Source organism: Seriola dumerili, unplaced genomic scaffold, assembly GCF_002260705.1.
Source record: "Seriola dumerili isolate Sdu_G_001 unplaced genomic scaffold, Sdu_1.0 BDQW01000052.1, whole genome shotgun sequence".
In the NCBI taxonomy this organism is placed as follows: domain Eukaryota; kingdom Metazoa; phylum Chordata; class Actinopteri; order Carangiformes; family Carangidae; genus Seriola; species Seriola dumerili.
In genome coordinates this window covers 10,799,744-10,825,691 of record NW_019174307.1, presented here as the reverse complement: position 1 = coordinate 10,825,691, position 25,948 = coordinate 10,799,744, and the positions used below count along the sequence as shown (strand labels likewise).

Genomic DNA, 25,948 nt, shown 5'->3' with positions numbered 1-25,948 from the left:
CGAGTGCTCTCAGAAATTTATTAATACCACTGACAAAATATACATAATAAAATTGTGCTTGTTAAGTTTTTTCCAATATTACAACCTCACCGTAGTTCTCAGATTAGGATTTGAATGTTTTAGGCTTAAATTCCTTTGTCACAAAGCTTTTTAATTTATGACAAACTAAACTTCATACCATCTTTGAAACACATTATGAGATTATTTAAATGTACATTTACAATATAAGCAATACACTGACATAAGGAAGCAAAATACTGTAAGTCTGTGTTAGGCTACAAGGTATTCTGTAGCAAACATGTTTATTTTATTCCACAAAATAAATATAGATAAATCATTTCTCATACAAATATTTGAGTATTGATATTATAGCAAAAGAAAAGTGCTTCTGTATTTGGTTCTGAACAGATGTATATTGTCCTTTAGTAAATGTATTTTAAAGCATTTAGGCTTGCTAGTCACAATCATTAGGTGGGAATAAAATTGGTCCCATAAACACACATCAGAAATATGTGTTTTGCAGACTTTTGCATGTTATAGAATTTTATACATTTACATATGGCTTTTCAGAAAGTTTTTACATGGTTATTGTCAAGAATGACCTTAGACTTATAAAATATTTATTAGATCTTCATATTTAATTTCACATTATATTCAATGTCTAAAGAGAACTTGAAGATTAGAGAATTATAGGGAATCAGTATATAAATAGATAAAGAATCCAAGGATATGTTAATATGATGGTATCTCAAAATACAAAGTATATACTAAAATAAATACAAACTTGAAAACAGACCAACCTTTTCCATTTTTGTAGTTTACATTGAGTGTAGCAATAAAGTATCTAGATTTAGAAAGTACAATTTGACCTTAACAACATGAGAAAATTATAAAGTAGGTTTCACTGGTAGGCAGAATAATAATTTGTGACACATCAGATAACACGGTTATTCACTTACACACATACATTTACAAAACTAAACTGGAAGGATTCATAAATTGCGGCAAATGATGCAGATTTGTCTACGAACACACAGAAGGGACAGTGACAAAGACTCACAACACTGTCCTTCATCTTCTTCATCTTACATTTCTCATCTTGCACTTTCATTTTGTGGGGAACTGTGACTGTTGTGGTATACTGTTAGCTTTAAGAAAGAAAAGATGAATGTATAATCGGGTGATATACAGTAGGCTATGTCAACACTGTGTATATAACTGTGAGTAAAGATACTGTATTACAAGTAAAAGTTAAAAAAATTTAGCTGAGTAAAAGTATTAACATTCAAATGCACTTACAGTCACAAAAGTAAAATAACTCATCATACAGTACAGCCCCTTCCAGAGTGTCATCCTACTGTTTATATTGTATTGAATTATTAGATCATATTGTAAATAACAACTCTAAATCTACAAAGTAACTAGTACAAAGACCAAAATGTAAAAATGATACTGCACCTGGCCAAGAAATAGTCCAGCACATAACACAGCAGATCATTTTTACTCATGGTTTTTTGTAACCGTTAAACAAAAAAGCGCTGGTTGGCAGACTCAGTTACCCTTGGACAGAGCCAGGCTAGCAGTTTCCCTGTGTTTTTCCGCTCTTTGTGCTAAGCTAAGCTAAGCTAAGCTAACTAGCTGCTGGCGACAGCATCATATATTGTACATTCATGAGAGTGGTATTGACTGTCTCATTTTATTTTCGGCAAGAAAGCAAATAAGCATATTTTCAACAATTTGAACTATCCCTTTAAATTCCTTTTGAATCTAATTTCCAAAAACTTGCATCAATTAATAGTGAATGGGCTGTGTTCATATCAAGAGGGGTGGACTTAACCTAAAACAGCAGGTAACCAGCAGCACGTTGGACCTCTTCACTTCACTGCATTAAACAGACATGGATGGAGAACATTTTTGAAACATGTACATAGTGACTTTTTTTTTTTTACTTTTATGGTTTTAAAAAAATATAGCTGGACTTTTATTGGGACTCTCACACTGCTTCCTAGAAAGATTTCTGTAAATTAAAACAGTCACAGATAAACATGAAGCATATGCCACCAGGACAGGAAGCCAAAGATTTAATGAGCAAATGGCAGCCAACCTTGTGGATAAATACTAGCACTATTTCCTTATTGAAATGTTTAACTCAGCTTATTAGTGCCCACACATAGGTTTTTGGGATTCTTTTTTTTTTTTTTTTTTGGATGTTGCTTGAGTAGCCTAATTTGTAATAACCGACGAGGGGTTATAATGAATGAGTTTTCTGTATATTCAACAGTGCAAAATGTCTTACCATTATGTTCTGAAGTCTTGATTCTTTCTCAAAAGTCTTAGCCGTTGGCATTCCAACTATTTCCAAAAGAACCCTTTGACATTTCATCTGTGATGTTAATAATGGGTATTCCTCTGTGAAAAGAGAAGCCAGGTAATGATTTACAGGTTTAAAAAATGTGCTGTTCATAAATGGAATTTGGTGAAACCAGCTGACTGGTTTGAAACTTCACCTGTGTAATATAACTTACTTGTACCCTTCTAATGGCACTTGCACTACTCCCTCATCTTCTGCCAGTATACTCTGCTCCTCCTCCTGAAGATTGAATGAAACACACTTTAAATGCATGTGAACATCAATAAAATGAAATTAACACCAGTATATAGTTTATGATAGACAACAGCACCTCTTCAGCATCCTCAAGCTTCTTCTTCTTGCTCTCTGGCATGAGGTCATCCAGCCAGCTCAGCTCTCTCTTACTGAAGATACAGTCCATTAGCTTCCTGATAAACACCAGAGCTAACACCTGCAGGTCACACAGAATCAAAACAGCTGAGTGCGCAAAAATCACATGCGTTAATGAAGGAGCGTGCTACGCTCAAGACATAAGATGGAGTTAAATTTAATTAAATGGGAAACAGGAAATGGTGGCAGCAACAATAGGTAATGCTGAAAAATGGGGTATATGCAGAAAGAGAGACAGCCAAATCAGTTTAAATTTTCTCAATTTGAGCTAGGTCATGGATGTGTATAGTTAGAAGGTGTAAGGTGTATGTGACTTTCAACAACTTCCTCATAAGATCAGTGCAAGAAACGCTTCATATATTTTTGACCACACGAAACATTATATATACGGTGTTCTGTTTTTTGGGGAAAATATCTCTGACAACCTGCACATTTCAAAGCAATGTAAGACTAAGAGGCCAAATTATTTGTGGCAGGTGCAATGATTAACAAAAACCTGCAAAGTTGTCTTTATAATGTATCAAGGAGAAAAGATCCTTACCAAAATTTTAAGTCATTTAATAATGTGTCTACAATTTTAACTCCTACACTAGTGCTGAGCTGACCCCACTGACATACCTGTACTCACACACTGAGCCCTGTTAACACTAGTTAGGTGTGTAGTGAAAGGTGTGCGTATTGTGTGATGGGCCTGCAGATGGTATAATTGGAACAGTTTACACACCATCATAGGAAAGACAATGGCAGCCTTGGAGGTCTTGATGACCCAGAGCATAACCAAACAGGTGAGCTGGATGATGGTGAACAGGTGCACCTTCCTCAGGGGCACATGTCGTAGATAGATGAAGTCTGGCTGGTGCTTGGCCGGCATACCAAACAGTGTCAGGCGGTCAAAGAACTGGAGAGGACAAATGATTAACAATTCTTAAATGATCTTTCAACGATGTTTTGTATTTGGGTTACAACAACTTACGTATATACATGTGAAATAAAAGTCTTAAGAGCAACAAACATCAGTAAAACACGGCTGAGTCTGCTCTTATCAGCTGTTTTAAACAAAAAAGCTCTTGTAAACCTACGATACACTGCCTCCCCAACATGACACCAAACAGACAAAGTTATTGACTAGCTGGTGGAGAAAGTCCAACACCTAACACGCTAAAAGTAAAAAGTAAATGCTATGTTTGCTTATAGTGTAACTACAATGGGCTGGATCCCCTGATAAGAATATTTTTGTCTTAATTTAAATATAATTTTCAAAACCAATAATAGAAAGTATTCCAAATTGAAGAAAAGAAGAAGTAGGCTAAACAGGGCAGGCAATTAAATCACAGTCAGGTGTTCTGTAAATGCTGGGAACACACTAGTGGCCAATTAACACTTTTTTCTAGGCAGCCAGACAATATGGAGGCGATCCCCTATTGTGGCTTGGGGAGAGTTAACAGCCTATACAGATTATCTGGTGAAAGGGTCTACAAATTAACAAAACTGACCAGTTCTGTTTCTAATCTCAGTCACACAGATAAAAAGTGTTATGAACAACTCAAATTCAGTACAGGTGTTTCTTAATCACATTTATTGGAGCGCAGATCATTGTTTTCATGTCAATTGTGAGCATTAAAGCAGAGAAACTAACAAAATTTACATGATAAAAAAATTCTCATTTTATTATCACTTAGTCAGATGTAGTATTAAAACCATTGAAAATTGCAAAGGCATTCATGTCAAACATCAAATGATGCAAGTGGTACATCCTTATGTTCCCTCATGTAGTGATACCATATAACGTGTCAAAAAAGGCTGCATTAAATACAATAAAGCTCCCATCATTTTACCTGAATGCCTCTGAGAGAAGACGCTCCCATGTAAAGGAATACTCCATATAACACAGGCATAGGAATGAACTGAAGAACAATAAAAGCATTATATTAGCCAACAGATCATAATACACCAAGGAATATCAAAATGCCTTCAAGAAAAAGAACAGATAATACAGGGAGAATAACTACACACACATCGAAACAGTCAAATAATAAAAACAAAATGTGACTGACCTTCAGCACAGATGTCATGAAGACAGAACTGCCCATGAGGGTGAAGATCATGAGGCCAGTAAAGCGTTGCTCTCTGATGCCAAGGAACTTGGGCTGCTCACCAGGAGCTGAGCACTCTGACTCAAGCTTCAGGCTGTTGACGTGAGTGATGGAGAGGACGGTGGCTGCTACAAACCACGGCAACCCCATCAAAGAGCACACACCAAGCATCACCCCCACCATGAACAGATCCAGGTGGTACCCACAGCCTTTCTGAGAGGGAGAAAGAACCAGCGCATGAAGTTGAAAATGAGTAATTCTGATGTACTTTCGGCAAGACACTACACCAGCCATCTTACTAATGCAGCCTACTGCCAGAGTTCAAAGCTGGGACAGGAATGTACCTTGAGTTTGTGCTCCTTCCTGTTGATGATGACGGCTGTGATTTGCTGGTCCATGAAGATGAGGATGGTACAAAGCAGAGCTGGGAGCACTGTTATGACTGCCGTCCACCAGGGGTTGGGCCCCAGCGGGTTGATGTACCAACCTCGATCATCTCTGGTTGGCTTATAAAAAAATGATTTTAGTTGGTTTGACATAAGTAGTAGATTGTTGAAAAATGATTTGCAATTTGTAAAATAAAATCTGACAAACAATTTCTTACCTTAAACACACTGGGAACCTTTAGCTTTGGAGAGGGAATCCCTAAGGCATAGTCGATTAAGACCATTGTAAGGATTGCGAAGAAAACAGCAAAGTCACTGATGATGGACCTCACCTGATGAAAAATGATTCAAAATGCTCTTCATTAATACAGTTTCCTTTATTTTACCTAATGTAAAATCAAACAAAAAGGTTGCAGCAAACTGGACTCTTCATTGTCAATTTTCCTTCTATCACGCAGTACCCACATCACACCACTAGAGTGTACCACTGCACCATACTGCATGACCAAAGCCCTGTTTGGCAGAAAATTAAGCCTTGTCGACATGCTTAGAACATTTAAGTACAATAATGTGAAGATCATGAAGGATGCACTATACCTTTGTGGGAAAGTAATTGCTGAACTTGAACTCCTTGAGGAAGGCGGACATGAAGACAGTAGAAAAAAAGAGAATGACACACCAGAAGAGGACATCAGGAACATAGGGTCCATCCGGGCCACAGGCGCTGCCCACAAACTCGCCTCGCTTTTCAATACAGTCCTGCAACAACAGGTAGAGGGCAGTTATTCAGGGTAATCATATGATTAGCAATACACCAGCTTCAGCAGATTCCAGGCTTCCACAAACAGGGGTTTATGAGCATCCATGGCTGCAAAAAAAACAAACTTAACGAAGTACCAAAAAAAATGTGCTTTTAGAGTGATTTGCAATGAGTAATCCAATATAATCCAGCCCACATGCCCTTAATCTGCTCTGTTGAGCTCTATCTGGGAGAGCATGCCACTTTAAGGTGGAAAAACCTAAATGTATTCTTTTCAGTCTGTCTTTGTGTAATTTAATAATCCCTGCTGTTGTGTGCATTTAAAACTCCATGGATGAATGACAGATTCCTATTGTCCTATTGTTTTTTTTTGTTTGTTTGTCTGTTTGTTTCATTTTGTTTTTATACTGAAGGCGTGTCTAGTACCTTGACCTCCAGCGCTTCCCAGTAGATTTCTGAGGCAGTGACGTTGTTGATCTCCCAATACTTCAGGGTGCCATTGGTGGGGTCAGAAGGCTCAACGCATGAACATCTGTGGAAGCACATGAACATCTGGGTGACTAAATAATCCCTTATCTGTCAGGGATTTACTGTACCTCCAAGAAATGTACTCAGTAATCATTCTTTTTTCTTTTTCTTTTTTTTACTATTTTAAAACAGTATAGCCCCTTTGAGAATAATTGTGCACATACGAGTACATGCTGAGTTTGTCCAGGTTGTTGTTCTTGTTAAAGGGATAGTGTTCGCCCAAGTGAATAAGTTTCTCCAAGGCTTCGTAGATAAAGATGATGCAGATGAGAGAGGCGAAGGCTTCCTCTGTAAACCGCGTGATGTAACAAACGAGGGAACTGGCATCTGTGGCCACCAGCACAATACAGAGGAAAGCTGTCCACAGACCAATACAGGCTCTCAGTGACAGATAGGATAAGCCATATTCCCTACGTGGAGATAAAAAGGGAAACAATCATTGTGGAACATATCCAATCACATCATATATTGATTATTTACTATTTGCAGTGTGGCAGATTGGAGAAAGTCATTATCACAATGAAATGTGATGCAATAAATGATCTATAGAAGGCCAGATGTTTGGGAGATGGTACATTGATGTTCACAGAATTTATCCAGCAGCAATCTGATAAGCATCGGACATGTAATCACAAAATGATGCAATGATCCGAGTTCACTGGTCATTTAGTGAATGATTTATATGTGCAGTCACATTAAATCAAAACGTACTTGCAGAATTTGAACAATATCTTTTCAAATACAAGCACTGGCCCTGTGCTGCCCAGGATGGTAAGGGGCTGCCCAGCAAATAGGGAATAGGCTATTCCAGTCAGCGAGGCTCCAAACAACGACTCAATTGCACTCTGGAAAATGGAAAGAGGACAGAAAGATTACTGAATGAAAGTTACCTTCAAAGGCTTTATCATACTGAACTGCAGCTGTTTCCTGGTTTATGATCTGGAGGGCTAGCACAGTGCACAGCAGTGTACAACTAGTCTTGGCAGAAAGCTGTGAACATTTAGAGGAAAGAGCAGGTGATTTACTATGCGTCCTTCTGTTGCCTCGCCCAGTAGTCCTCCAAAGGTGATGACAGGGGACATGCAGGCACAGTAGAGGAACAGGAAGGAGGCCACGCACTGCAAACTAAACGCATCAGTATAGTCGGACAGGTAGTGGGGTGCCTTTCGCTTGATGTCCAGAATGAGACCACCAAACCACCTGGGAATATAAAGAGAAATTTGCTACTTGTGTTGCTAATTGACTTGTGAAATTTTCATTTTCAAAAGCATAAATAATTCTCTCCAGCAACAAAAGAAGTCATTATTCAGTATTCAGCGTTTTTTTTTTGGAAAAAGTGTGCAAGATTTTTTTTTTCGGCTTCCTTAACTTCCCTTCCTTCTACCGCCACCTTCCCAGTGTTCAACTGTGAGTATGGTTTAGTGTGATTTTCCCTGTAATAGAGCAGGCTAGTTGCAAATAGAGAGCTCAAGGCAGGATGTTTCTATGGAAACCACTTTATGACTACAACTACAGACCATATTTACCCAGAAATAGACGATGAGTATTACAGCATAGAGTCTGCAGGGTTTTGGGATTTTTCAGTTTTATGGGCTTGATTTTTGTTTTTTGTTTTGTCCAATGTAGAAAACCTGCAGTAAGTAAAGAGTAGTGTCAAATAAACCTTGAAGCGCATTAATTTACTTAAATCTTAACCACATTTCCTGGCAATATATAGATCCCGATGCCAAATGACTATATTTCATGTTACATCATTTCTATGAACACCTAAGTAAAAGCTCTACACTACACTGAAAAAAATGCCAATATTTTAAAAAATAACTCAGTTGAAGGAGCAAACAAACAACAAAATCTTATATCCTATTTAGTAGCACTGCTTCTTCTTTATATATTACAAATCACAACAAAATAAATGTATTGCAGTGTAAAGCTCAGGAGGCTGAGTTGAGATGTAAATCAATTCTCTGCAGCAAAGTAGTGACTGTAGTGAGTAGGTTGCATGGTGTACTACATCAGCACTGCATATTCACAGTTTAGTATGAGGTTACTTAAAATAATATTTCTTTACTTCTGTTTATAGACTTTATGCTATTCTACTGATCAGATCAGAATTTCAACACAAATACTGCACATTGTCCTTCCCTTTGTGACTCCCCCACCTTCCAGTGCGTTCCAGTTCTGGACCACCATGGCCATCGTGCTCCTCCTCCTCCTCACCCTCTACTAATCCGTTAGGCAAAATGTTACTTTTCTTCCTCTTCTCCTGTTTCACAAAGTGCACAGCAAGTTAGTTCTTTTTTCAAGTACAGATTGTTAAAGTTGACATGTTACAGAAATCTAAACCAGAAGAAAAGAAGGTAACCAGCTAACTGAAGTCATACTAACCTGTGATGGTACATTTTTTGGTGGCTCTATCCGTATGGATGGGTCCCACTCGCCTGGAGGCAGGACTGTCACTTGATCGAGGAATTCATCGACCCCAGCGATCAGATCATTCCGGTCTTTAGCTTTATAGGCAACATCATGGAAAACCTGGAAACAGAAAGGTAGGTTGGGCTTTTGTATGTGCATGTGCATTGCACTGTATGCAAGCCTCACAAGTCCTATTACATTTGAAGCATATATACTTCGATGTTCGATGTCTGCCAACTTCAACCATAAATTCACAGTGTCTCTAGTTAACTTAAGTCCATATAAACATGTGTTGAACATACTATACAAACTCTGTACAGACATAAGCAAGACTAGGACACTAAAACCTGGGACCTACTCACTGTGAGGCAGTATTAATCACTTGCTTGCTGAAATATTGTCAAATCTCATTCCTCAAATCTACTCATTCCAAAGAGTGTATAATAAAGCCCATCTTTTCCTCAGTGATGGATGGCAGCCTAAATCCCAGACAGAAAAGGAGGATATGATGACTGACTAATGGCCAAAAGCATGTCATAGAAGCTCTGAGCTGTGTTTCATGCTGAGAAATGTTCCATCACTTCAGTAATTTGTTGAGCTCTGCTGGACTGTGAATTTATGCAAAGTGCCTGCAGAAAATCTGAGTTCGACATCTGGTTGACATTGAAACCAAGCCACCCTCCTTTTGAAAACATTCGTGTATAAAAATAATAAAAAATCCATAGGATTGGAAATAAGGGGTTCAGTGAGGAATTCTTACCTCATCTGTCATAAGTGTTGCAATGGATCTTCCAATCTCATGATATTGAAGCGCTCTACCCAAGGGCCCCAAGAGAATAAACAGAAACCTAAAGGCAGAAACAGATCTTTGAACTGTCCTATTTTTAATAGCATTATCAAATCAAAATTGAATCTCAACCACCATAACGGCATATTTACTATAAAGGTCATAAATGGGTCAGCGGGGTTAATAAGAGATATTAGCAGAGGAGGTCGAGTGGGTGTTACAGTATCAGCCTGTATTAACCTTGTGGCGATGGGGACTTCAGCCAGCCCATTGAGCAGAACCGCTGGTGAAAGGCGGACAAACGCCACCACCGGCTTGTTCAGACATTCTAGCTCTCCCACTAACACATTACAGGCTTCAGCTCCCGCCGGGATCTTCTTCATGAAATGAAGGTCTATCTGAAAGAGGACACACAATACACTGATTAGAGTATCATATAAAAGTCCCCAACACCCTTTCCAGTTAGCTTATGGTTTAAGCGGCTTTGACCGAGAGCATGCTTTGACAAGTAAAAACAAATCATTCTCGTTTGAAAGTGCAATCTATAAATATGCCATTATTTTTTACTGTTTATCCACACATTAAGCCATAAATGCAATGATTTCACTGGATTGTCATCTAAATATAGTCCAGCTGTCCAGGCTTTATGTGTCATAGAACAATTCATATAAGTGTTACAATTAAATATTACAAAAGATTATTGAAATGTAGCTATTAGTTCAACTTACTGCATAATATTTGATTTGAAGATGAGGTATCTTTCATTTCCTATAAATATGATGCCTATACAGTAAGTGTGTAAAAGCTGACCCTGACTAAGACACTGATCCTCTTATAGTATATCTGCTTTTCACTCTTAAATGCAGCGGGACTGCACTGAACAGGAAATCTCTGTATATTGAACGTGTTGATTTTTCAGAGATAATTATGTGGAGATAACAAGTGTTGACTGGAGTGTTGTTTGTTCATACAGCTCTGGGGGAACTAGATCTATACAAAATAATTGCTTTGATACTTTGATGGGTCATCACTTACATCAACTCTGGAATAGTGCTAATTTTGAAATTTTCATAGTTAAAACTGATTATTTTCCCATGTGTGTCAATTAAAAAAAATATCTGTGGCCGGCCCAGGAATGTACAGTATAAATTGTAAGAAAAATACTCCCTTCCATTGGGCATGTGGTGTCAGTGAATGGTTTGATGAGTATGAAAATTCACATGCATTCACATGCCATGGCCTTCATGTCACCAGATCTCAACCTGATTGAATGCCTGCGGGAGATTTTGGGACGACGTGTTAGACAGCGCTCCCCGCCACCATCATCAAAACACTAAATGAGGCTGGATCTTTTGGAAGAATGGAATGGTGTTTATCTCTCCAGAAGAGTCCCAGAGACTTGTAGACTCAATGCCAAGGTGCACTGATGCTGTTCTGGTGGCACGTAGTGGCCCAACACCTAACTAAGATATTTTATTCGGTTTTTCCTTTAATTTGTCACCTGTCTATATGTATACAAAAAACTACTATGGATTGACATTCATTTCAACTGTTAAAAAAATACATTCCTTATAGGCAGTGCACGTTTTATAACTGTTTCACTAAACAGGCTAAAGTACATGAAACTGTTCAAAAATTGACCCAGACAAAAGGTTAAACTCATATACATTATGCAAAAGGTTTCAACAAGGATTTTATCTTTGTCTTTGCTGTGTGTAGTTGTCATGTTGTTATCATCAGTACTGAATGACTTTTAGAATATCTAACATGGTTATAATCCTAATCCCTGACTAGATGACCTGTCCATTAAAAAAGATCAAGACCTGCTGTTCATTGTTTGAAACATACAAACAGGTGAAACAAACATTTAAACAGGACAACAAGCTGTACAAGCTTTGTACCATACCTTGCTGAAGTCAACTGAACTGTTCTCTCTACTGTCTCCTTTGCCATCTGCACCCGCTAACTGAGACTGTGAGGACGACATCTGACCTGGATGATCCAGATAAGAGAGTTATAACTCAACACTAAAAATGTCCCGACAAAGCAGAAATGATTTCTGTAAATACCTCTACAAAGGAAAACAACAGAGAGGATCACACACAGATCGTGGAGGCCAGCTTCTACCAGTGTTTCTCTGGATAAAACCATACAGATTTTCATCACCGCTGTTGTCTCAAAAAATCCAGGCTCATTACTGCCAAGCCAGCTAAAAGGTCTGGCCTAATTTCTGTATTCATTAAACAAGAGGGGCAAAAAAATTAACACTAATTATAGTGTTTAATATGCTCACAAAGCATGAAGTGAAGTTTATCAGTTTATCATTGCTTTGAAATTAGCTTTAAAATGCCACACTAGGGAAATTATACTGCATAAAAGAAGGATTTAACAAACAGTTTGGTGTGTTCTGCACACCTAATTTTGTCATGTGGAATTCTGGCAGACCTGAAGCTTGTAAAATGTAGTTGGCAATGATATGGGCAAGAAATGCTTCCAATTATGAGTCAGTCCTGGTCTAAATTTATCCCAGAATGCAACCAAACAGCTCTTGTACTGTGAAGATCAATAACAAACAAATTTGTATATTTATAGAATGTACTTCTGAACATTGTTTTTTAATCAACCTTAATTCAACCTAAGAAAAACAACCTATTTTGAATTGCCAATATCAACACAAACCATGAGAATACTGCCCTCTAGAATATGTTTTTAAGTATGAGCTGGTGGGGGCAAGTGCAGGCTGTGTAAATCAGCACCTGTTGATTTCAGTGGGGCTGTGGCAGGTGGGTGGGCAGATGGTGGATGGAACATACGCAAGTTAAGCCCATATGCATATAAGACACATACACATATTGCACATTTATAAAGTATCCACACTTAAATACTACTGACCAGATTCAATACAAAATCCAATAAAGCAATGGGTACAAAATTTGGGACTTGCGACCCCTTAAAACAAAGTTATGTCTATATAGGATCCTTCCTCACAGTTTGCATATGGTACATCAACAGGTGGTGACCAGTTCAACTGATGACTGATTCCTCCAACTGAGAGTAATTTAATTAATTATTTAGAGACTTGAAAAAGTAAACTTGTTCAATAACATACAGGAAAAAAGTTTGATAAACATGTTTTTTTCTGTTTTCCTATCTCCTATCTCATGGCCCCTCAGATGTTTTGATGATCTTGCAACCCCTTAGAGGGTCCAAAGCCCAAGGTTGAGGACTACTGCAACAGAGGACAGAATCTCAACTCTCTGGTTTTCTCACCATTCTTGTCCAGGTGGAGCTCCGACGTCCGACGACTAATGTCAGCAAAAGAGCGTACAATTGGTAGCCGGTTAGCAAGCTTCTTCTGGTTCTGGTGATGGTGCTGCTTCAACAGTGTTTCCCGCACTTTCTGTCTGAGCTCATCCCCCAGTGGTGAGTATAACTCCTGGTGGTCCAAGACCATGTCTAAGGGAAACACAGACAGGCTACTTGCATTCATGTGTCAGGGATCTAAGTGAGAAACTTCCGTGTTGCTGTAATTACCTGCAATCTCTTCAATGGTATTGGCTCTCATGTCAAGCAGCACAGTGCTGTTGATGATGCAGCTTCGCAGCTCAAACAGACTGTGTAGAGAAAGAGTGGCTACGTAGGGTTTACTCCATCGCTCTCCTCCATCTTCAACATCCTCTTCAAACTTCAGCCACCTGAAACAGTAGTGTGAGTTCCAGTAAGGAGAGACCAGCAGACGGCAAACTGGCCGTCAATCTGTTCTAGCTGTAACAACAACACTCATTTGTTCAGGGTCCCACTTTCCTTATTGCTTCTCATCAGGGTATCGCTGTAAATAAAATATGTCTGATTTTCCATTTCAACGGAAGACCATAATTCACATAATGAATATATTTTACAGCTTGATTAATGCTGACAAGAATCAAAGAAAAAAAGAGTAACATGAAGTGAATTCCTCTATACAACAGTGAAATGCAATTACTTAACGTAATGGAAACACAAACATGAGACACACAGCTACAGCTCTCATCAGTATAAGTGGGATCACCCGCATGACAGGTCCATTCAATCACAGCTTTCAGTAATGACATGTGGGTCATGATTGTGTGTAAATGCTATGTCAGTGACTTGACAGTCTAACAGTACCTGGCACTTTCCCTCCACTCAGAATCCTCTCCATCCCTCACACAGATCTCATCCATCTCTGTGAAGAGGTCATGGGGAATATGCTCCTCATCATCATCCTCAGTGCCCAGCAGGAACTGCACTCTCTGCGAGGGAGTGTCTGGGAACATAAGGAATTGCATGAGTGGTCAAAACTGAAATGATCATATCAAGTATCTTAAGATCACATGAGGTAGAAAAAAATATGTGTCTATGCTATAATGCATACAAGTTCATGATTGTGGCCAATACCATAAACAGGAGACTCTCTACCCTCAACCAAGGTGAGGGCCCGGTCCCTGCTCTTCCTCCTGTGCTTGTTTCCATGGTGACGGTGCCTGCGATGGCTGCGGTGCCTGGTACTGCCCAAGGGGACGTGGACCCCAATGTAGAGAGTCCTGTGGCCTGCATGGGGAAAAGTCCCACAACAGTTAAAGAAGGCACATCAACTGTCTTGAGGTGTGTGTGTGTGTGTGTGTGTGTGTGTGTGTGTGTGTGTGTGTGTGTGTGTGTGTGTGTGTGTGTGTGTGTTCTCAGAAGCTTTACAGATAATTATTATGATTTCACTGATCATAGTTAAGCACTACGTCTTTGCATTACTCTATTAAGCTTTTTATTATTCACCACGGGTTTCTGCTTCATCCTGTGTGGTTTTACTTTAATCAAGTGCATTGCTGAACAGATAATATGTAATAATGTAATGCTTACTGCTACTATATAATTTATCATACCACGCTGAGTGTCAGTTTATACACCACCTGTTATAGCTGTACAATGAAAACTTTGTCAGAATTACCTTGTTGACATGAAAATGAAGTAATTGAAGAGTTTTCTACTAGTGATGTTTGGTTCTGTTTAATGACAAAGAACTTTTATTTTATTATCATTTAAAGGTTTTCAAAGAAGATTTGGGAAGATTCTGTAAGAAGACATTTAATATTGACTTCTTAACTAAAAACCAATAGAAACAGGAACAAGAACAAGCCATAATAATCCACATCTACATTGTAAATAAACCCGTCCCCAGTAAAAAGAAAAGGGCATTTCATGAACTCTACAGACAAAAGTATAGTATAGTAATAAGTAGTATTAGTATTCTTGGTCAGCAGAGGCATTTAAGATGACAGTATATAAACTATAGTAAAGGAACTACTGTATATACTGTATTTCCATGACAATGAAAGTGTGAATTTACAGATCAAATAAATGATGTGCAAAATGTTGCAATTATCTAGTCAGGGCTATGTGTTTGTGTCTTTGTTTGTAAATTATCTTGGTTATGTGCACGGCCTGCAGCTGTGTGAAATTGTGCTGCCTGGTTGCTAATTCGTGTATCCTTTGTTTTTACAATTTAAATGCCTTGCACAACTGTGTTTGTGTGTCGAAAGTTTGTGTTTGTGCAGGTGTGAGACTGTGTGAGCAAGATGGAGAGAAAAAGAAGCGAGAGTGTATCTTTTTTTGCAGTCATAAGTCAACCCACTCAGCTCACTCCAGTATGATACAAGGATTCAAACAACCACATAGAGTATATACCGTGCTCTCCAGTATGACTGCTACAGCTATGCCAAAATATTAGACATAGGCATAACACAAGTAATTAATTAAGGTATGGCTTTTTCTTTTTGAAGTTTAAAGCCAAAACACGTCACTACCAATGCACAGGACACAGGATGTTGTTTATTGTCAATAAAGAAAATCACTGTATTAGCTATTGAAACACATCAAACCTTTTCAATTTTTATTTTATTTTTGGTGCATTCAATTTGGGTTTAATATAGTTGCATTCTTTAAAGAAATGCCACACACAGTGTAATCCTTTTCTCATGTTCTGCAGCATCTCAATAGCTGCGCATCATTATCTGTGTCTGCAGATTAGGGGTGTCGCAATATACCGCTATTGATGATAACCATGATATTTTAAAAAATAAATAAAAAATGTTGATATTGTGCTAATAATATCCAATAGTATTGTGATAGAAGATGTTAGATCTTGTGGCTTTTTTGTTTATGAGTTCATATGGTTGCCAATATCACTATCCATTAAGTGTAACTGTTCTTTTTGTATGCATTAGTACAGTTATGGTTATGGACTCTCTCGCCAACTCCCTACACTTGTATTTGGGTCCAATTCATTTGCCAAAAAAGAGACAAAACACTCAATAAACAAAGTTAAAGTCTTTTTTAGTAATTTTCTATAGATGTCGCGATAATATTGTTATTTGAATTCTTTTAGCCATGATAATCGTATAGTGTAAATGTGATATTGTGACAGCCCCTCCGCAGCTTACTCAAGTTACTCAGTGGTACTGTTTGTATCTTTGTTGTGATTATCCATGTTTTTCAGTGCTTATAAAATTACTGATGTGAATTCATCTCACCCACAGTTTCTGCCTCCCACTCTGCTCTTATCTTTTAACTATGAAAAAGCTGTCAAGAGGACTGCAGCAGTTGCGAGGACAGAGTGGGCGGACTCAGCTGCAGCAGCCTTTTAGTGCTTCAAGCTCTTTGTGTTCCTGACGCGTTCAGTGTCAGTCAAGGTACCTTCAAGATCTTCCTGCTCAAAGTTGGTTCCCTGTTGGGACCGTGCTCCTCCTCTGTCCACCACAGCCTCATCGTCGTTCCTCTGTTGGACACATTGATAAACACACACGATCACATATTCTATACAATGATATTATAAGCACTATTCAATACGGTGTCTGATCAAGCACACAGCTGGAACTGGAACATGATACAACATAACTTCCAGTATACTGATGTATTCTGAATATAACATGTGATAAAATGTTTGTTGACTTGGTGTTCCCTCACAGTCGGGGGCATTATGAACAAACACATTATCCCACAGAATAGCATGGTTTCCATGGAAACTAATTGCACAACTCATCTTGAAGAGTATCTTAGTCCAAACAAAAAGCTTTTCATGATGGGAACAATAAATTACCCACCTACAATTAAAGTTTTGCTGCTGTTCTAGGTGCTCCCTTTGCAGTGACCTGTGCTTCGTTGTAAATGGAACCTCAGTTCAAAAGTTGAATCATCGCTTGACTTTCTTTTGAAAAAGTTAGAAAAAGTAAGACAGTATTTTTCTAAAGTGGCTCTTTTCTTGTTACTTATTTTATATTGTTGCCAAAAAAAATTATTTTTTAAATTTTAAATCACTAGCAATCTTTCTTCTACCACCTCTACCATCACATTTGTTCTTAACTGGTGGAGAAATTTAATAACAACAATTCATTAAACTATTGTATATTCCAAAATAAATAGAATTTTTGATATGATGATGAATTTACTTTTTCACTGCAGCTGAAATGAAGATAATAGCACTGGTCCACACAGACCTTCAAACGTGGAAATACCAGGGAGCAAAAAAAAAAGAAAAAAAAAGGCATAATCCTCAGTGCAGAGCTTTTGTCAGATTACAGAAGAGAATACTGAATGACCGCTGCAAATGTCATAAAGCTGTTTGAGCATTTCCTATGGACCTTCCTGTACAACAGCATCACTAAGCTGCTCGTTCCACATGTGACAGCAGTTAATGAGCAGTTACCAAAACTAGCTACAATTTTTTGACTGCTCAACAAGAGAAATGCAGCAGGACAGACTGAGAGACAAACATTGCCATAGCAGGAGACGATTTAGACTCTCTTTGTGTGGTGTGAATGTTGGCCTGCTTATGTAATCACAGAAAAAGAATATGAGGGGGAGGAGGGGGTAAGAGAGAATTGGTAAAACCAGGAGAAATGTTTATTTGTCATTTACTGGTGCACATGCAAGGATAGAGTTTCAACACCTGCTTGTGCTTATTTCCTTAAAAAACAAAAAAACAAATGTAGGTTAATCATGAAAGTTTTATAGTTTTTTAACATTCCTTTACAAATCTGAACACACTACCACAACTCACCATGAACATTCACAGCTGAATTGTACAGCCTTAAACTGTGAATGGCCACGCTGAAGAGAGCACCAGACAAAGGTGACATAACCACTGCAGAGGTACATGAAGAGGCTTATAATAGGCTAATAATAACAATATAATGAATACAAAAACATTTAAATCTGGGTTACTACGATGCTATGAAAGTAATTTCTAAAAGCTTGAGAGGCTGGACTTTATATGGATAAGTGGAGAAGTAAATGTCTAGATCCATGCTAGTGGCTATAATTCATGACACTATTAAATATTAAAATTGTTTTGGTGGACGAGAAATTAAGAGATAGGTGGTATTCTAATATCTTTTAAGTTGGTTCAATGGGGCTGCCAGGGGAAAAGCCATGATATTCCTTCAAAAAGTAATTCAGCATCCCGGGAAATACACTCATGCTCTGTCAAGGGGAACAAAATCCAGCCACTGATTAACATGTTATATCTTGTCTGTTTTATCAGTACACAAGCCGAATTGTTAAAGCAATCTGAAGTTTTACAAGGGGTTATCCATCATTTCTTCACAGGTTGCAGGGATTTCGTGGCTTACAACTTCACAATGACAAGAAAGACTCCAGCAAGTCAGTATACCTATTAACTATGCGTTCAACTGTTGCTTTTACCCTCATTTCACTAACATTTGATTCTAGCATGCGAAATTTAGCAACATGTTAAGATGACAAGCTAACTGGACACGTGAAACTCGAGAGACAACTTCCGGGGCATCCGTAGGCTGAAAACAGAAGTTAGCACGGAAGTGCCAAAAACTGCAGTTACTCGATTGGCAACTTGAAGTTGCCTCCAAAAGCGAGTCAGTCTTTATAGGCTGCCGTATTAAAATGGCCAACTCAAAAGCAGCGATGTACAAATTCACAGCCTGGCACAGAACGGTTTTGGTTTCTGTAGCTAATTTCCCACTACATGACAACTTTACGAGGGGAGAATTTTTATATAACTCACCCATTTAAATGGTATTAACGCTTAAAGTTATGCATGGCCACTTTAAGTGACAGGTGGGAGCCTCACTGTTGGCTAGCCGCTTGCTATCGACCCGGCGTCACCTGAGCTAATTCGAGGGCTAGTCAATTACCTCTCGGCCGTGTTTGTGATGTTTGGAAGATTTTTCATGGAAATATCGGACAAACACTGTGGTTTGACGAACTTGAAGACAAACGTGAACATCTGCTCCTGCCTTTTGAGGTGAGTGAAACTGTAGTACATATATTTTATTTATGTCAACACTAGTGAGCAGATCTTGGTGTCTACACTCACCATACCTGGCTTGTTAGCTTAGCTTGTTTAATAGTTAATTAGCCAGCAAAGGCATTAGCCATGGTTTAGCTTTTGAGCAAGATGTCCAGACGCCCAGCTGTGCTAACGATGCTAACGGGAGCAAATGCTTTCCGCAGTTATTAAAACGTCATGCACCGATGTCTCTGCTCCTCATATGGCCCACCCAGGTAGAGTCTAGCTCAACCAAAATGGCGACGGCGGTGCAGCTCATCCAAAACTGCTCTTAACAAACCAATAAGTAATCTCACGGAGGCTACGTTCATCTATATACACAGTCTATGGGGAAACAGTGATCTGACAGAGGATCTCCAAAGTCTTTGGGATTGATCCTCTATGGACCATGAATCTCTTTACCACTTGTCATGAGAATCCAGTAGTTCTCTCTGGACTTAAGTGTTGCACTGACAGACTGAGCAGCTGCCACTGCAGACAACAGACTATAGCCTTTAGTTACATTGTATACTTTTACGTGTTTGATCTGAGAAGTCTTAAGAATGTGAACAATGAATCAATACATATGATAAGATCAAGAATATTGTAACGGACCGGGTGACATGTTAATGTAACTGTTCTGTTATAGGGTTACTGTGTTAAGGATGTTAAGTGCAGTTAAGGTAGAAATGGCTCATAATTGTAGAATTTTACAGGTTGTCAGTGAATGTGTGTTATGCTTAGAGGCTGTGAAGCCTGTCAGTTATCTCAACAACCTATGATTGATGTGAGACAACGTACCTGTGATTGGCTGATAGTGTGGGGGACAGGTTGTTGTTGTGGCTGTTATCTGGGAAGCGGGAGCTAGTCTACGGTGGGAGTTGTTGAAGTTGTGAAAAGCGCTGAGATTACATGGTGAAAGCAGTAAGGGTTTGTTGTTATGGCGTTGGCTACGGCCTACAGTAGCCTGTGTTAAGTGAACGATTAAAGTACTGCTGAAATAAGCTCAAGACTCGTAGCCTCATTATTTAGGGACGCTACAATATTACTACTACAAGCTTTCATCAAATAACTGCTGTAATGTTAACAGAACAATCTGTGAGATGTGTGATGAATAAACATTAACATGACATTAACACATGATTCCGTATTAGAGCTGGGTACTGTGCTGGTGTTGATTAGTGCGCCAGTAGTATGGACTTAAGTGTAAAACTCATTTGACACTGCCATTCACTGTAAATCCAACCAGCATCAGCTGGGATTCAGGAAGCAAAACAAACACACAACTGCCTTTACTAAGTGCTGAAGGGAGATGTGCTAAATTTTTAGGGTTGGCTGTTCCTCAATAGAGCAAGATTTAGAGCACTTATTACAGTAGGTATTTTTATCCTGTCAAATGCTTGATACCAGCTTTTCCCTGAGCCATCTTGACCACCAGATGACCATCAAAGCATTTTGATAGTGAAGGTCGCTGCTGGTCACATCTGCAGTGCCACATGGGCTGGCCAGGCCACTTGGCTGATGTTGATAATCTGTCTAAAAATACACAGGGCATGGATCAACATCCATGCTCAGATTAAACTGCCACTATTTGTTACTAAAGCTCCAGCCACATTAGCCTATATTAATTGTGTTCTGTGCTGACACACAATAGTAACATTTTAAACATTGTATAATATCCAGCACCTTCAATATAAATTAAAATGCATCCTTTTGGGAAGAGCTTGTATATTGTACCCCTATATTCTTGAATAAGTGCACCATAATCAGTTAAGCCCTCTTAAAACAGATATCCACTTGAAGGGGCTGCCATGACTCATACACTAAGCTGTGTTATGTTTTTGTGCTATTTAAATGGGTTGACTGGACAAATGGATAGAAGGATGTTAACACCTGTCAGAACATACCCATAGCAGATTGATACTATTTATTGATTGATTGATTGATTGATTGATTGATTGATACTATTTTCATACACCCAAGTGAAAAAATGGGCTCTGATCTGAATTAGATCAGATCAATGAACTACATTCTCAAGATATATAAGAAAAATAGGAATCCAAAGAAAAGTATTGTATATACAGACAGGTGACAAATCAAAGGAAAACCAACATAAAGTGTCATAGTATGGTGTTGGGCCACCACATGCTGTCAATACAGCTTTAAAGCTCCTTGGCATTGATTCTACTTGTCTAAACTCTACTTGAGGGATGAACACTATTCTTTCAGGAAATATTTTTCATTTGATGTTTTGATGATGGTGGTAGAGAGCGCTAACATGTTGACCCAAAATCTCCCACAGGTGTTCAATTTAGTTGAGAACTGGTGACTGTGAAGGCCACAGCATCTGATTCACATCATACTCATTAAACCATTCACTGATCCCTCATCCCCTATGGTTGGGGGCATTGTCACCCTGTCTCCCCACTCATTTTTCAGGTTTTTCCTTTAATTTGTTACCTGTGTAGTACAAGTGTATAGGTCCACTCACAGCTCAGGCAAAACTAAAGCCCACTGTTGCTTTTTAGACTAATGATCAACTACTCACCATCAAAATCATGCTAAAGGACTAGCTAGCCGCGCAGCTGTAGTGATATCACAGGATGTGGGACATTCTTGGATCTGATCCCTACAGAGAGCTGTGTCAACTTTGGAGCCATCAGTTGCAGCAATGTCATGAACTGCACAGGCTTTCATGTGGCGCAGAATGCACTGTAATCCTTAAATATTTCTGCAATAAACTTCAACATCCTGTAAGAGGACGCATTAATCCTATTTTTTTCAGAGCTGCTATTTAAGGTATTTTACAGCTTTGAGCCCTCATTTTGTCAGACTCAATATCTACTTCCTTTCATTATCCCGCCTTCCTCCTTCTTAAGATACATCAATTGTGTTCAATTGGTATGTGCTATTTTTTACTTTTGCACAGTTTTATCAGGCTTTACTCATTTTGGACACGTAGAGAGAACGATATCTATAGAAACTGTCCTGGAATTCTGACCTGAGAAAGCATACACCTTCCCCTCTGTTAACCACAACAATTAGAATATTAACTCCATCGTGTCAGAACAGTGAAGATCCCTAGGGTCAAGTCTTGTCCTACCTGATATTTGAAGAGCCAAGGATCCTCTGAATTTTCAGGATGCATGAGCTTTCCCTCTGTGTCCTCTGCCATTATCAGTTTAGTTGGAGTGCAACGCAGTCTAAAAGCTGAGCTCTGCAGCGCAAATTCCTGCTGCCCTGGTTCATACCATGCCTGATAAATACTGATGCCCTTCTGGTGTGTCAAACAGCAGTAATTTGTGATTGAGCATCTATCAACAGAGCAACCAGACTCACGAGATTATAGCTGTGACATCAGTGCTGCTGCCCAGCAGCATCTTATCAAAGACTAAGCCTGGTTCATACTGAGCCTTGTCTCTCTCCATACTGTAAAGATAAAGAAAAGCTTGTCATGTAGCATTGAATCAACTTGGTCACACCAAGGGAACTGTTTCTGCAGCTCCACCAGTGAGCCTGTCTTCTACTTGCCCTCTTGAGAATTTGATCAAAGAAAAATCAATTACCTCAATGCAATAACAAATGCACATTAGTTTTTAATTCTAACTTTGATCCTTGTGGTAACAGAAGCCATAAAATCTAGGGAATGTAACTCACCAAACTTCTACGCCCAACTGATGAGACAAAGGAAGAATTCACCTGAAAGATAAAAAAACATCACTTTAGTTCAACAGGTAGAAGGTTCATGAATATTTTGCAGTTTTATTCAGTGTAATCTAGAAAGTTCCAAACTTTAGGAATCAGCCACCCAAAACATTTTCACATTTGAACATATTTTTCTCCACATCAGATAAAGATTAACGCTGAAATGTTATTTTTAAATTCTTAAATGACTTTTGAGGTCACATTGTGACCCAACATTTTGAAGCCAAAGCCACTAAAGTAGTACCAAAAGCCTGTGAGTCTAAAACCATCAGCTAAATGGAAAAATCTGTTTTGATGTAAACAGCAAATGGATAATGACAACAAATCTCCTCCAAAGTGATCAGCAAAGACCAATGGGAATGGGCCTACTTCTCTTTGAGAACATCCCCTGAGAGACTATTTTCTTTTATCTGGATTGAATCTAAGAATTTCTACAAAAGAAAATATTAAAATAGCACTTGACTTTGTGAGGATATCTGTGTGTGAGTTGCCTCAGTTTGCATTTGGGCAGCTATGACAGAGCAGCATCCTCTCATGATACATTTACTGCATTTTACATTAACTTTAATCTAACCAACAGTGTATTTACATGATGAGATGACACAAGGTCACTTCTGTCTGAATTTACTATATTAACAGGACATCTGTCACAATAGCGATTTGTTTAAAATTATATAGCACAATATAATGGGACCTCATTCAATCACTGCTACAGCATAAATGTTCTACTGTAAAACTGCATCACATTGAAACCTCCTACCTCCTGGTAGTGAAAGTAACTTTCTCATCATGCCTCTAAAGATGAACTCACATTTTGGCTTCACTAAATGAATAAGATTTCAATCAATATTGCAGCACCAGCATGTTGAAAGCTGACACACTGTCATTGCTGTTGATTAAAAAGACAAAGTAATTTTCTGTTAAGTGAGTATCTAGAGCTATGCGGGTAAAAGCTCCACAGTGAGCAGCTGTATCATCACCTGTGGAAGGATACTGACTTTAACACTCTGCGTCTGCCTCCTGGAGCATCTTTTACATTTTTCCACTAGACACCCCCCACCCCCCCATATAGCACACTAGCATTAAGCTTGACATATTAATCTACATAAGTAAATATTTGTCCCAAGAGATCAGTGCTCTTTACCGATGGCAGCAGCGGCTCTATCTGAGCACCCTGGTCCGTGGTGTCCATGATCTTCTCTCTCAGCGCTTCACGGCAGCAGAGGGATGGAGCAGAGCTCTACGCTGTGTGTAAATCCCTGTCAGGTGCGGCAGTGACTGAGCGACCACACAGCCGCTCACATGTTTAAATCGGCGTCGCTCAGCAGCTCGGAGATGATTAGCGCTTCTCAGACGCTGTCCCACTTCATGAAAAAAATAAATATATGCGCATAGCTGACGTGGACGCGTCACTCCTGAAATGTTCAGCCTTTGTTTCAGACACAGAGGGGATGAAGATTGACATATGATGAAGACAGAAAACATTAGGCTACTGAAGTCAGAAGAGACCGTGTTTTCCCTCCAAACGATGTGTTGTTACAGGTTATACAAATATTTCATATTGTGACTCAGTGGGGATAGGCTTACTCATGAGGACTATTTTAGCAGAAAAAGCTGCAGCCCGACTCTCATTTTCCACACAGTGTCTCACTCATAGTTCATAGAAATCGAACTTAAAAAAAAAAACAGATATAGAAAACTATAAGATACTAATTTTAAAAAAAAAACCCAAATCAACTGCAAATACTTGACCGGTAGGACTATTTACAAATTCTCCGGGGATTTGTGTTAAAGGATAAAATTTAGACTTGTATGACTGATACAGCTGCCTATCTGAGTCCTCTCAGGCATTTTCCTCCAACCTTAAAATGAACGAAGTATGAAAAGCAATAGATCTGTGTTGACGATGTATTACTGCTAAATCAAAGCCGCATGTAGAATATCTCTGTGGATAAAAATAGTGAAACTCAGGGCAATGCACACACAAATGGATCAAGGCCAAATTCTTAGAGATGTGAAAGGATTTCATAATTTTAAGTCTGAGAGAGACATTTATTATTGTCTTAAATTGTCTTTAAATGATCACCCCCAGCGTCAAAGGCAGTGGTCGCTGTGTTGTTGGCACATTTCCACCTTTCCTCCTCGACCTCCCTCTGAGGACCAATATCTATATTATTGTTAAAAGACAAATAAGTGTCCATGGGTTGTATTGAAGTTACTGAACCTGAGGATGACCAGGCCTACACATGTCTCATTTAGTCCGACTGAGTGCAGGTATTCCAGCCACCTATGCTAGCAGATGATCCAGTTTGTTTGTTTACAAAAAAACCTTGTTTTTGTTATTTTCACATTGGTATTTGAACTGTGACTTGACTTGTGAGTTCTTATAGTTTTACTTTTTTATTATTGTCAGAGAGTGTGTTTACAAGCCTGTTGGTGGTGTTCATGAGAGCTTGGGGATTGCTGTTGAAAACACATTTGGCACCGCAGTTCTGAGTCCTGTTAACAGCAGGGATCCCTTTAATAATAGTGAAGTGCCGCCATCTGGTGTAAATCACAATCCATGTGTGGTTGAATCCAGAGGAAAACCGCAGTTAGGCTCTATAATTGAGACATAAATAGAAGTTATTATTAATAAATGGTAATTTTAAAAAATCCGTGCGCTTCCTCATAGCTGCCCCTGGACTGTTCTGACCTCCCGAGATCCCGGAGCCACAAACTGAGGAGCTGCTCGATCACAGGACCTGCATTCATTTATCGCCATCTGCTGTTTATCCCTGGGAAGGCCCATCGCTGCCTGTCAGAGGTAGCGTTTGCACACACACACACACACACACACACACGCATACACACACTCTTTGTGACAAGCTAAATAGCACAGCTCTTATCGACAGCTGTGAGCATCTCCTTCACACTGAAATTCCAATTAAGCGCACACTGACTTTATTATGCGTCAGCTTTAATTATATGTATTCTTAACTTCATTAATTTGGTATGTGTTCAATCATTTTTCAAATTACGCTATTAAAAAAGACAGAGCATAAACAGAGGTTGAATGATTCAATCGGCAATTAACCAATCAATGTGCAATCAATTATATTTTAAAAGATTTCGCACTTTCACCACATATTTTATAAAATCACGTGTTGTTGGTCCCCCCCCCCAACCCCCCCCGGCTGCTGCGGGTCTGTGCACATTTTCACACAATCGAGACTTTCTTTTCA

At 38.9% G+C, this 25,948-nt stretch overlaps 1 protein-coding gene across 1 annotated transcript; it reads right to left on the bottom strand.

The window, feature by feature from the left end:
- Positions 1–19: 19 nt before the first annotated feature.
- Positions 20–24,081, bottom strand: slc4a10 (solute carrier family 4 member 10). The gene is made up of 26 exons (XM_022741206.1): positions 23,869–24,081; positions 22,677–22,718; positions 16,412–16,493; positions 14,123–14,275; positions 13,853–13,991; positions 13,241–13,401; positions 12,977–13,162; positions 11,613–11,698; positions 9,947–10,104; positions 9,680–9,767; positions 8,893–9,039; positions 8,667–8,770; positions 7,533–7,707; positions 7,219–7,352; positions 6,672–6,917; positions 6,406–6,511; positions 5,817–5,978; positions 5,438–5,551; positions 5,178–5,339; positions 4,795–5,046; positions 4,576–4,644; positions 3,465–3,638; positions 2,682–2,801; positions 2,526–2,590; positions 2,297–2,409; positions 20–1,148 (listed from the first exon to the last, which is right to left on the bottom strand). Exons 1-25 carry the CDS (start codon positions 23,914–23,916, stop codon positions 2,334–2,336), a joined length of 3,249 nt encoding a protein of 1,082 aa, XP_022596927.1. The 5' UTR covers positions 23,917–24,081; the 3' UTR covers positions 20–1,148; positions 2,297–2,333.
- Positions 24,082–25,948: the final 1,867 nt, after the last annotated feature.

Excerpts from the sequence above, each read along its gene's own strand:
- slc4a10 (XM_022741206.1), bottom strand. The coding sequence starts at position 23,916 with ATGGACACCACGGACCAGGGTGCTCAGATAGAGCCGCTGCTGCCATCG. Across the intron at positions 5,552-5,816 it reads GCAATTACTTTCCCACAAAG|GTGAGGTCCATCATCAGTGA; the intron begins GTATAGTGCATC and ends ATTTTTCATCAG. Across the intron at positions 5,340-5,437 it reads AGGTTCCCAGTGTGTTTAAG|CCAACCAGAGATGATCGAGG; the intron begins GTAAGAAATTGT and ends TTTTTTTATAAG.